At 41.6% G+C, this 13425-nt stretch overlaps 1 protein-coding gene across 3 annotated transcripts in view; it reads left to right on the top strand.

The window, feature by feature from the left end:
* FAM102B (family with sequence similarity 102 member B) overlaps window positions 1-13425 on the top strand; it is a 51167-nt gene that overhangs the window by 19881 nt on the left and 17861 nt on the right. For all 3 annotated transcript variants that reach the window (XM_034779527.1, XM_034779528.1, XM_034779529.1), the window contains exons 2-5: window positions 7663-7783; window positions 10738-10767; window positions 11362-11478; window positions 13047-13093. In XM_034779527.1, coding sequence (XP_034635418.1) covers window positions 7663-7783; window positions 10738-10767; window positions 11362-11478; window positions 13047-13093 — 315 coding nt within the window. The remainder of the gene's footprint in view (window positions 1-7662; window positions 7784-10737; window positions 10768-11361; window positions 11479-13046; window positions 13094-13425) is intronic.

Raw genomic sequence — 13425 nt, 5'->3', positions numbered from 1 at the left:
AGCTGGGTCTGATGAAGAACTTTGTCAAGGCCATTGACAAAACACAAGCAGCTTTCAAGTACCTCCGTGGAAAATTTCCAAGGTTAAGTGAAGCTAAGATAAAGGAAGGTGTCTTTGTTGGTCCTCAGATGCGTGAACTTCTTCGAGATGATGCATTTGACCATGCATTACGTGGCAAGGAAAAGACGGCGTGGAAAGCCTTCCAGTTAGTGGCAATAAATTTTCTCGGAAACAACAAGGCAGAGAACTACAGGCTGTTGGTGGAAAACCTCCTCAAGGCACACAAAAGCCTTGGTTGCAACATGTCACGAAAGAGACATTTTTTGCACTCTCATCTAGATTTTTTTTCCACCCAACTGCGGAGCAGTGAGCAACGAGCACGGCGAGCGATTTCACCAGGACATTGCAACAATGGAGAAACGCTATCAGGGCAAATGGAGCCCATCAATGCTTGCAGACTATTGCTGGACGGTGACAAGAGATGCTCCATTTAATGAATACAAGAGACAAGCCAAGAAGTGCCGAGTAGACACTGAATAGGACTAAACTATGTACATAATAGTTTTTTGCCTTTTGTTTCATAATAAATTTTATTTATATAACCCTTTTGCTGATTTTTAAAGTGTTACATAAAGAGGACAGGTGAAATATTATCATGTAAAGCAACCATAAACACATGAAAAGACCTAGGTTTACAATTTATGATTAAAACATACATAGACATAAAATGTAAAAACTTAAATATCTTTGAAACAGTAGCCAATCAGTTGTTTTAATTGTCATATTTGAATTCAGCACATCAAAATACATAATAAATAAAAATGTGCTATCTCTAGAGCAGACTACTTCTTAAAAATTGTGGACCAGTATTTTCTGAGCAGGTTGTTTTGACTGCTGACTTCGACTGCGGTCGTCCTCAAATGGTTGTGATATGTTAATGACCTATCCAATCACACTGATGTAAACTAGGTTTGGATCATGCTGCAGGCAATGACCATTGAGGGAAACATTTAACTCGTGGCTTGAGCTTGCATTATGCAGATGGAATACTGTAGAAATGGTTTTAGAAACGCTCGGCTGCAGGCACCATTGACTACAATAGTCTGCCAGAAGCTTCGTATCTTCATTCAAGGCCTTGTCACTTTCTGAGAGACTGAGCTTGGTAGCTGCAGCAGATGTCATGGCATAGATACGCGAGAGCGTAGCTGGCAGGTGGTTGATTTACACATTGAACAGTATGAGGGAGGCCGTTGGATCTGACACTTCCAAAAGCTACAGCAGTTGCCCATGTGTATTCTAAACCTCCTGTTTTAGAGAAAGAACTCTATTATTTCAACTGCCCAAAGCGGGGCAACTCGAGAGAGTTTAAATAAAAGCCCTCTGTGCCAAACTGTGGTCAAATCTAAGAAGACTACTTCTGTCTTTAGATTTTGTTGAAAACCATTTGATAAAGATGGTCAAGGCCAGGACTTGATCACAGGTGCTGCCTCCTTTCCTAGCCTGCTCAACCTGGAAGACATTGTTCAAATCCAGAGCGATTTGTTGGCAGATCAAATGCTCAAACACCTTGAAACACACTGACAGCAAGGATATTGGGTGGTAACTTGACATGTTGTAGGGGTCCTTTCCCAGCTTAAGAATGGCAGTAATCTTTGCTTGAAACAGAGTGTGTGGTAACTTCTCATTGATGTCCCATATGTAGAAGTTAGTAAGTCACTGTAACCTCAAGGTGCTTGAGGAATTCCAGCAAGATATTATCATAACCTGCCCCTGTGCCTAGCTTGATAGAGTTAAGGGCCTTATCTAGCTCGTCTACCATGAATAGCTCTGGTTAACTTCTACCCATATTCTGATGTTGAAGTTGGCGCCATTCATCATATACTTTGCGTTTTGAGTCGCTTCTCCAGTGGGACATTTTGCTACCCACAGAAGGTGGCTTACAACCTTGCTGGGCTTAACCAGAGGGCGATTTTGACCTGGAGGTTATTGAGCAGTGTCCAGCTGGCTGGAATAGGTGAAGTCAAGCTTCTCCGTAGAGTCCTTCCAGAGACTCAGTCAGGTGGTCAGTGATATCCAGGTCACCAGATAATTTGAATGTCCTGAGCAAGGCTTTGCATTCAGCATTCAGACAAGGAGTGTAAATTGGATGACAATCCATGCAGTGTAGCTAAGCATGCAGCTTTATAAATGGCTCTTTGAAATCAATGGTAGGCTTCATTGACTGGGATACAATGCAACGGAATGGTAACCACATTACATTCCAGTGCATCACAGAACTTCTCTCTGTCTGCCTTGCAGAAATTCCACCAGTGCTTCATTGAGTTTCAAATGATGTGTAGCTGGAGGCATGGGCAGCTGGTGACCCAGCTGTTTGGGGGAGACTAGCCCCTGGCCCCCAGCCCCTGTGCCGGGCAGCTGGGGGGCGAGGACCCCTGCGGAAGGCAGGCTGGCCAGTCCCAAGCAGCCTGGGCTAGCCAGGGCAGAGCATTGGGAACTGTAGGAGGGGGCCTGGCCTGGAGGCGGAGCATAGGCAGGGCCACGCTAGGCTGTGGGGGGAGGCACAGCCTCCCCCTGCCTACAATACCTGCCACCCATGGCTAGAGCCCAATATGAATAAGTGATGGTCTATGTTGGCTGTGAGGAAAGTTATCAAGTACTATACGGTTCACTGGTTGTGAACAGCCGCCTCGCAAACTGACCCAGCGAAGGTCGGGCGGGTACTTTTTTGACCATCTAGCAGAAAGAAATGTGCTGTGTTTTTGCATTGTGAAGCAACACAAAGTTGTTGTTAGTCACTCAATCCATCAGCTGTTCAGTATCGTTATCCAAATCAGCGTACCCCCCCCACTCAGAGTGGTGGCTATTAATCACCAACGAAGTTTGCGCCTGTCTCTCTCTCCAACTGAAATTAGTCCAATAAAAGATATTACCTGACTTACCTTGTCTATCTCATATCCTGGGACCAACACAGCTACAACAATACTGCAAATGAATTATTGGTGCTCACTTAAAACAGCCTGCCAAAGTTCTTGTTTTATCTAAATGGCTTTCACTTTTTGTAACTTGGGTATATGAAAGAAAGAGAAGTAAAGTTACCTAAAAGAGAAAAGTTTACTCCAACTATACAATTAAAAAGAAAAGAACACAATTACTCATTTAATTATCTTAATAGTAAATCAGTGTTTTTATATTTGAATATATTTCTATTAAAATAAATGACTGTCTCATGCTACTATTTATTTTGTGCATTTCTTTGTGACTTCATCCATAAGCTCATTACTATTTAGAGAGAAATGTGTAAATTCCCTTTAATGTCAATTAAAGAGTTCAGTATCAGAATGAATGGTTTATCGGCGCAGTTACATGATTCCATCATTTTCAGTACTTGTAAGCTACCTCTGGCTTTTAATAAATCGTTACTGCATGTTTTGGAAAATAGCTTGCCAAAGATGACAGCACTATTCGATACATCCCGCACACCCTTCCACAAAGCCACCAAAGTTTGGGGAAGTAGAGATCAGGATAGGATAATTCATAAGGTCCTTATGTACAGGAACATTTAAGACTTCCCACAAGAAAACTGAAGAAAGGGATCCTGTATTTATATATGACTGCTGAATTCTCTTTAGTGCCAATATTGGGTCAAATCTTGAAGCACTAGTTACCTTAGTACTGCACGTGCTGTAGGCAAAGGTGGGGCATTAAATACAATAGTTAGGGTTTCAGAAAAGACCCTACAGGATAGCAGCATAAGAATTTCCCATCATTTGGGCATTACCTGTTAAAGTACTAATTGAAGAATATGAAAGGAGGAAAAAATGCAGTGAAAATGCTTAAGTGGATTCAAAATATGCTATCCCTTGAGCCCCGACAACTGTTCAGGTTATTCAAACAGTCTAGCCTAACTAAACCAGTGGCGGTGTTGCTCCACAATCTGAAATATCCCAGAAAGTAAAAGCAGCTTAGTTAAGCATTTATTTTAATAGACTCAAACTTGGGCAATAATAGTACCCAACTTCACATCAAATATGAAAATTCAGATGGATTATTATTTTTGTTTATAATTTTATAGCTAAGGCCCTACTTGAATCGTGGGATGATTGTCCAAGAATTGCAGCTGAGTTTGCAGACAAGCCATGGAAAATCATGGAAAAGTAATAATGGACTTCATTATTGCAAATAATAAAATCCATTATCACTTTTCTGCAGTTTTCTGCTGTCGACCACCCAGGGACTGAGAGTGGGGGGGCTCACTGTCAGAATTGCAATGGAGGCCTAATGGTGCGGAATCTGCAATATTGTGAATTAAGTAAGGCCTTATTTACAGCCTCTTTTGATGGCATACAATATAATACAACTTTCAGGTATCTCCTTATCCTGTTCATCCTCTTAAAGAAAATCGGCATAAGCAAAACAGAACAAAAAGCTGTTTAACAAAATCTGGCCTGTGCTCTTCCTCTGTCTGCTCCTACTTTCCACACAAAACCATCAGGCAGCAAAGCCAAGTGTGATTGAGAATTTCTGGCATGTTTTCCTCAGCTGCTGTCTTTCTGGAAGGTTCCTTTCCCCAGTCATCTGTCTTCCCCCACAGGCAATGGCCACAGTTCCTTTTGTTTGTTTGTTTTTTCTTTCATTGTTTTTGTTCTGATTTGTGATTGTCAAAAAATTAGACTCAAAGCCCCTGAAGTGCCAGGACTGTAATACACAGACTGTTCTGGGAATGGCTGTGAAGTAGGGTGGCCAGATGTCCCAATTTTATAGGGACAGTCCTGATATTTGGGGTGGTGTCTTCTATAGGCTCCTATTACCCTCCCACCCCTGTCCCAATTTTTCACACTTGCTGTCTAGTCACCCTACTGTGAAGAAACTGGGACCAATTAGCAAGGCAAGCCTAAGCCACCTTGCCCCTAACCAGGGATAGAGGAGAAGCCCCAGATAGACAGCATCTTGTCAGACGTATGCATCTGCAGAAAGCCGCATATAATCCTCGTTGCCCCCAAAATCATGCCAAACTGGGCAGGAAAGTAAGAGCCTGGCAGTGGCACCTGATGTATCAAAAAAGCAGTTTATTTCTCTCCTACTCCTACCTTTCTCACCCCTGACGTTCCTGAGCCCCAAAAAGCAGACTGAGAATTCTAACGTGGAGGATATTCTTGCCTTTTGTAGCTTCTTGGAGCGGGAGGATAATTTCTGTTATCTCTTATCTAGCCACAGAAAGTAAACAACTTGCATAGATGCTAAGTTCTGTGCTGCTTCATGTATGTTGTCTCTCACCAGTGACAAGCCACTTATTCTTCCTATAGGGTTCCCCAAGGAGTGGGAGCAGGTGTTGGGGAAGGTAGAAGTTCATTCTCTGCACCCCTCAGAAGTGGGAAGGTTTGTGGGGGAAGGCAAGCGAGCTGCAACTTGAAGAGCTGGGCAGACGGGAATTGGGAGGAACTCCTGAGAGGAAGCCTGGGGTTGTCATACAAGGTGGATGGCGGTATTTAGAGTTTAGTGGAGGAATTTGGGGAGCCTCTCCCCTTCTGCATATGATCTTAATAGCCTCCATATTGGCCATCTGCCCCTATCCTATTCAGCCACTCTCCCATCCACGTCGGCCTCTGATACCATCCTGTCCACCTTCTACTGAGAAGAGCGCACTGAAGCATCCATCATCTCCTTGCTGTCAAGGAGTCCATGATGGTTGTGAGTTGCCACGGAGACGAGAAACCAGCCAGATAGGCCTGCAGTGGTCAGGATTAATGGTAAAGAAAACCCTATTTAGTCCCTACTGGATGCATGAGATAGGGCCTGCAGACAGGAATGTCATTCCCAGTGCTTGACACTTGGCAGGTCTGCAACTGCTAGTAACCAGGAAAAATCTCCTAAAGGATGAGCTAGAAAGACTGCATCCTTCCTATTCCCTCAGACATGAAATCCCTGGTATTGTACCTAGAGGGAAAGCTCATGATTGTAATTCTCTGTTTTGGTAAGAACGAACTATATTTTCCCCTGTCCACGTCAGGAGTGATTCACACTGACAAGAGTGTAGGGAAGCTTCTACTTCCACTTCCTGTGCTGGATTTGTCTTGAGGTTAAATGGAAGATTTGGACAGAACTTCAGCTATTTGCCATATTTCAAATAGTCTTTAAAAACAAAATCAAATAACACTTATGTATGTGTGTTTTGCCTTTTTTTTAAATGTCTAAGATTCTCAGGTGATGCAGTGGGTGAATGCACTTGTCTTCTATCTCTGTAAGATAAGGATTGAAATTCTGCTTGGGTCTCATCAAAGCTCCATTTACTAACTTAGTTTTGCCAAATGGAAAGAGTCGTTTTTAGAGGCTACCAGTCATGTTGGAGCCCTCAATGGAATAGCAGGGATGTTACATATCAGGATTGATGAGTCTTGCACAAACTGTGGAGAAACTTGTACAATTCCTCCTTATGTTATGCCTAACTTAAGCTAGTTGGCTTTAGCTCTTCACTTTTAGGCACAGTAAATGAACTAATTTAAATAAAATCCTTTCCATTACTGCTGTCCTAACAGTTAGTCTAGTCATCTTTCTTCTTAGTGTCAAGTCTGTGTACCCTTGCATGGTTGAGATGCATCTCAACCATTTCATTTTGCTTTTCTATGAAAATGAACTTAGTTGTCAATTTTTTTTCCACCCAGCATGTTGCATTGTGGCTGTCACAAGAGCTGTACTAAACACTGAAAGTACTAAACATGGTTAGACTTTTTTTTTAAAAAAAGGAAGAAAGTTTTAATTTTTCACCATATATAGACATTTTTAACCAAGTTTTTGATAGTGATTCATGTTTGTGCCACTTCAACTCAATGTTTACTGTGGCAGAGCTCCGACCTTGTCCCCCTGGGTCCTGTGCTTCTACGCGGTATATGCTAGCCTCAGTGGTTCACTACGACCCTCCACGTAGCCCTTTGCTCTCTAGGGCCAGGGTTACAGTCTACTGAGCCCTTTTCATCATAAGCCAGCAAGGAGGTTGCTGAGAGAACTCCCAGTCTGTTGTCCCTAGGGGCTTGTTTCAGAATAGTTTAGCCTCCTGTCCTGACAGGGGCCTGACTTCCCCTCCTAGGAGGTGTTCCTGTAGTGGTGGGTTGGGGGGAACCCAGGCCCGCCCTCTACTCCGGGTTCCAGCCCAGGGAGCCTAATGGTAGCAGCTGTTGGCAGCCAACCTTTCACTGCCAGAGTTGCTACATTTCCCTGGGCCACTTCCTCACAGCTCTCCTACTTCTCCCTTACCAATTACTTGAGCATGTCTTCATTAACCAGCCCTTCAGCCACACTTCCCCTTCTCTGGCTCCCTGGCTCTCCTCTGCCTGACTGGAGTGAGTCTTTTATAGTATCAGAGAGGCCTTAATTAGTCAGGTGGTCACATTAGCTTAATGGCCTCACCTGACTCTTTGCAGGTTAATTGGAGTCAGATGTTCTCATTAGCCTGGAGCAGCCCCTGCTCTGGTCAGTCAGGGAACAGAAAACTGTTAATCCAGTGGCCAGTATATCTGCCTTCTGCTACTCTGCTGTACCCAACTGACCTGGATCTATCACATTACTCAAATTTGTCCAGTGGTCTTTTGTGGTTTTGACTGCATATGTTGTTTTTTAGATGTTTGTTTATAATGGCTGTCTTTCTTCTCCGCCCCCTCCTTTTTGCAGAGAGGTCGTGCAGGCAAACTCTGTTCACTGGAAGAAGAAGTTCTTATTTATGTGTAAAATGAGTGCCAGTGCCACTACAGGCATTCTGGATCCTTGCATCTGCAGAGTATCTGTACGGAAGGTAAAAACAGCATTTTTCCTCTTCTAGACCATAATTTTTTTCCACTGTAGCTCTGATCATTTACTACTGTCCTCTCTATTTTTATAGAGCTAACAGACATTATAAAATGAATTGTAGCTATAGCCAGGTAAAATACTCAGTAGTAGTAAACATAATTTTGTTGTCTGATCATTTGCTTACTTAACTCTAATTCACACAGTAACTCCTCACTTAAAGTCGTCTCAGTTAACGTTGTTACGTTGCTGATAAATTAGAGAACATACTCATTTAAAGTTGTGCAAGGCTCCCTTATAACGTTGTTTGGCAGCCGCCTGCTTTGTCCACTGCTTGCAGGAAGAGCAGCCCATTGGAGCTAGCTGGTGGGGGCTTGGAACCAGGGTGGACCGGCAGCCCCCCGCTACCCTAAGTTCCCTGTGCGGCAGCCGCCCAGCGAGCTATCAATTGCCGGCAGTTCAGCTGTCCCTCCCCCCACTGCTATGTGCTGCTTCTGCACTCTGCCTTGGAACTACTCCCCAGAGACACCTGCTTGCTGTGTGGGAGGGATGGGGGGAAGAGGGGAGCTAATGTCAGGGTGTTCCCCTTCCCCCCCCCCCCTTCTCCTGCAGCCTGCTTACCCCATCCCCTATAGAGCAGGGGAGGACACACGACAGGCCTCAGGACAGAGGAGCTTCCTGGCTGAAGCTGCTGTCTCAGCTTGCTGATCAACTTAAAAAGGTAGTGTACCTAGAGTGGGGTCAGCGTATCTAAAGGAGCAATGCGCATTTCACACACACGCACACAATGTGTGTCTGTCTGCCATGCTGTCTTCCCTCCCTCCATTCGTGCTGCCTTGTAGAGTGTGAGGCTACATTAACAACGAGTTAACCCTTGAGGGCTCAGCCAATTGATAGTTCATCGTTTAGTGGTAAGGCATTCCCTGGGAAATATCCCACCCTCTGACTTCACCACCTCAGCCAAGCTTCACAATCATCATCGCTGTGTACCAGTATTAAGTTGTCTGTTTAAAACTTTGTGTGTGTGTGTGTGTGTGTGTGTGTGTATGTGTGTATATATATATATATATATATATAGTCTTTTTTGTCTGGTGAAAAAAATGTCCCTGGAACCTACCCCCCACCCCCATTTACATTAATTCTTATGGGGAAATTGGATTTGCTCAACATCGTTTCGCTTAAAGTTGTATTTTTCAGGAACGTAACTACAATGTTAAGCAAGGAGTTACTGTATTGTAATTTGAGGGAGCTGTAACTGTGAACTTAATTTATGCTAGCTAAATGGCATAACAGCCATGATTAATTTTAAAATTCATTCTGAATTAAGAACCGCCTCCTGTGTCCAACATCCTTAGCACTCTTTTTAAGTGGTTTTGCTGGTTCACAACTTGAGCAGTATAAGCACGTTGCTACTTTCATTATATGATTTTTCAAGTACCTTGTTAATATATGAAGCACAAAGCATTTGTATGATTTCAAAAGGAACATTCATAGTGTTTTATATACGCACTGGTATTTTCAGATAGTTATCCTGTTTGATAGCTTTCTTTTCATAATTTATGTTGTAACATAACCAAGGTAGGTCAGTGCAGATGCAGTTTCAACGTACTTACAGAAGGATAAAACTCTCAAGTTATAAAACTTGCCTTCAATTATATTAAGGTACTAAATGTAGCAGAAATTTTTAAGAGCCTGCAGATTGAATGTGTTCAGTTGTTCCTTTGTCAGTTGTAACAAGGTGACTGCATCTCTCTACTCTGCCACAAACAGATCTTCTCTATTGCTGTGGGAATTCAGAGTCTTTTGAAAAGATTAGAATGAGGAAACAGTAATGTCTTCACTTTTCAACAAGAACTCAAGGACGAGTAGCAGAAATATATTTAAACTGGTTATTCTTTCATCCAGTAACAGCTGGCTTCACTTTCTTCCTGGGAAAAGCCCAACTCTTCCTGGTCAGTGACTGATGCAGTGCATAGAAGTCAAGAGCAAGAAGCAGCAAGCTTAGGGTATGTCTACATTGGAGCTGGGAAATTGCCTCTCAGCTGGAGTAGACAGACTTGTGTTAGGAGGGCTCAAGGTACTGTGCTAAAAATAGCTGTGTGGATGTTGTGGCTCCAGTTAAGACACAAGCTAGCTTCCTGAGCTCAAGCCCAGTGGCTCAGGTGGGCTTGAGCGTGGGTGATTAGCCTGAGTCTCTGCCAGAATCACAGCGTCCACACAGCCATTTTTAGGATGCTAGCTCAAGTCCCACTACCACAAGTCTGTCTACCTGAGCTGGGAAACTCATTCACAGCTGTAGTGTAGACATACCGTTAGAGGCCCTGAACTCGTGCCATGTACTAGCTTGATTTTCCTGATCTCCAGAGGTGCATCTCCTGCACGCCTTACCCCTAGCAGCAGAAACAAACTGGTGCTGTAGCACTGAACAGCTGTCCATCTATCCTGAGGTGACTTTGTGAAGGCAGCAGGGATTTTTTTTTTGGGAACCTTCCAACTGCATGCATTAGAAAATAAATTGGAGGACGTTTGCATTTTTATTTAATTACTAGCTGGTTCCTCAACATTCAGGGGTAGGTGTTTGAAATTTATTTTTTGCAAAAATGCTTATTTCACAAACCAGGGTATGTAGTTGGTCAGTCCCACAGTGATGGGGGTTATGCACACCCCTTCATCACTTGGATGGGGAGAAGTTAGGCTTCTGCAGTTTACTTCTCTTCTCCCCTCCCCTCCTGGTGATCTTTCTTGGCTTCCTGATGGGGTCCCTGGGTAGGCTTGAGAAGAAGCTGGGAGAAGCACACAAGGTCTCTTCCTGTTACAATTAGCAATATAATAGACTAATACTATGGCAATATTATGTTCAGATATCTCTTAAAATATGTGTACATGTTGGATTCCTTCAAAAAGGCAATATTTTAAATTTTTATGACTTGTTTAGTTACTAGTGTATGTTTCTTTTTGCAGGAGTTAAAAGGTGGAAAGGCATATGCAAAGGTAAATAGACATGATCTGTTCTATAAACTGATACTTCCTTCTTGCTCTCTTATGCTCTTTACATATTTTAGCTTAATAATAGGCTAGAATACTATCATTCTGATCTACAAAATAGATGAGCTGGAAGATAATTTTGGGTAAGTACTGATATTTGAGAGGTAGGTTGGACATACTTAAATCTCCCCCCACCTCTCTTGGAGTTCGCTTTTCTTTGCCTCTCAAGAATGATGGAAGTCTTTACTTCTATATTTTTTGTGTGTATGGGATTTTCAATATTTAAAAAGCCTTCCTAGGGTTTTTTAGGTGTAAGTTGAAACTAAGAGTACAGCTGAGCAGCATTTGGCATTTAATCATATTAAACAGTATCAATTCTAACAATATTTATGAGGTTTTGTAGACCAGTTTTTTTTCTCTTCTTTTCTAATGTAACTACTTCCTTCTTCCTTTTATTTTTTTGAGTCCATACCTTCTGCATGAAGCAGTCATTCTAATTCAAGTGTGATTAAAGGCTAATAATGAATACTAATTATTGTGCATACAGTAAGTGTCCCTGGATTATACTACAATATCTAACTCTTCATTCTCTCTTAATAGCTGGGCTTTGCAGACCTAAACCTTGCAGAGTTTGCTGGATCGGGAAATACCACTCGTCGCTGTTTATTGGAAGGTTATGATACCAAAAATACCAGACAGGATAATTCCATTCTCAAAGTAATTCATGTTTTTTTCCCATCATATTATCTGTGGTAAAAGTGCATTTCTATTAACTGTATAAGGGAAAAACTGGAACTAATATGTTGTGGAACTGAAAACCACAAATATGACAGCCAAGCATTTAACAAGGTTTAAAATATATTTGCTGTTGCTGAACATCCTCTCTGTCAGTAATCACTCTTACTAGAGGAAGACTGGACATGTAAGTAATATAATGTAGTGACAATCTCAGCTTTATTTTTGAGAACCAAGTGAAATCCATACAAGCAACAAATTGGTGGATTATTTTTGCCGGTTTTGGAACTCTGATAAGTGAGCTATATTGGAGAACCATTTTTAAGTATTAAATTAATTTTAGTTTCCTATTCCAATAGGAATTGGCAATGCAAAGTAAATTCAATATAAGAAGACAATCGGAGTCTAGTGTAGACATAGTTTATATAAATACTGTAACAGTTATATGTTCATGTAACTATGCAGTTAGTTCTTTTCAGGGTAGTTTTTCTTTAGTTGGCTTGCCTAATTCTGTAAAGAATGAGCCAGCTTTAACATTCAGTCATGGATTGTGATGGGAGGTGGAAATCCCCTTCCACTCACTCTCTAACCAGTGCCAAAGAATTTGTGGAAATATTTGAAATCTTGAACCCCTGAGAGTGATCTAGAACCACCATCCTTTTCTGTTCTAATCCATTTGGATCAGTAGAATTTGGGACAGATTTGTGTAATTTGATTAAATTGTGATGTTGGGGCACTGGGATTGATCAGTCACAAGGTAACTATACAGTTTAGATCTTCAGTTTCTGCTTGTTTGGGGCAGTCCTAGGCTCCTCCAGAACATGTTTCTTTATTCCAGAAAACATTCATGAAAACGCTGCTGGTGGTGTCAACTTTTTGGTCAAATGAGTCCTGACTTGCCGTGTTTATGAATGTTTGATGACATTATTTGCCTTTATGGTTGCCTTCACCTGTGACCTTCCCAATGATGGTAGCACAACCAGTTTTTCTCTTGACAATTTAATAAGAAACTCTTAATAAATGATGATTCGGTGGAGTAATGTGCCTGCTGCTGGTGTATGTGCAAATGGAATTCCTTGTACATTCATGTTGTTGATCTAGGGGGATGGACGAGATCTCCTACAGTCCTTCTCTCTCTTGAACCCCCTACTGTTGATACTTATTTTTATTGTATTGTCTTGTGTCCTCTTATAGAATCATAAGGTAGAAATGAGATAATGTAACTGATTTCAAACACTAGTTTGTAGCTTTTGGGTTGTTTAAAAGACTGCCATGTAAGATTTATAGCGGTTTAACTCTCTCTTCTGTACCAGTATTATTTTGGACACAATTAGTTTTCTTTACAGAAGCATGTGGCCATCCTGTGTGTGTGTGTGTGTGTGTGTGTGTGTGTGTGTGTGTATACACACACATATATTTTCAATTTAAATGCAAATTTGGTAATGAGTATTACTTATTGACACACCATATAACATCACAGATCAATTCCTTTGCTGACTTATGGTGTTTTCTTTGTTTTGCTTATGTGTATTGTTTTTCCTGATTTGTAGGTATTGATCAGCATGCAGCTAATGTCCGGAGACCCATGTTTTAAAACGTAAGTTTATGAATGCTATGGGGTCTGGAATTTCAGTTGTAATTTAGTGGCTCAACTCTTGTTTAAAGTTGTACGTGTCCAAATCTTTATCTTCAAAGTGACAATATTAAAGAAACATGGAAAATTTACATGGTAGCTGAATACTGACTAACAGAATATAAATACTGGTAGTTGAGTGGCAGTTATTTCATTGCCTTGAAATACTTTATATTCTCTACTTGAATATATATCAAATTTTAAACGTGTAAGGGCAAATACTGTTCCCTGCATAAAGCCTATGTAAACTTGGTTGGTGGAGAAGAACTCTATTGATGCCTACGTTTTTAGAAAAG

This window comes from Trachemys scripta, chromosome 8 (assembly GCF_013100865.1).
Source record: "Trachemys scripta elegans isolate TJP31775 chromosome 8, CAS_Tse_1.0, whole genome shotgun sequence".
Taxonomy (NCBI): domain Eukaryota; kingdom Metazoa; phylum Chordata; order Testudines; family Emydidae; genus Trachemys; species Trachemys scripta.
The sequence above is the reverse complement of the archived record's forward strand: the minus strand, read 5'-3'. Positions and strand labels throughout refer to the sequence as shown.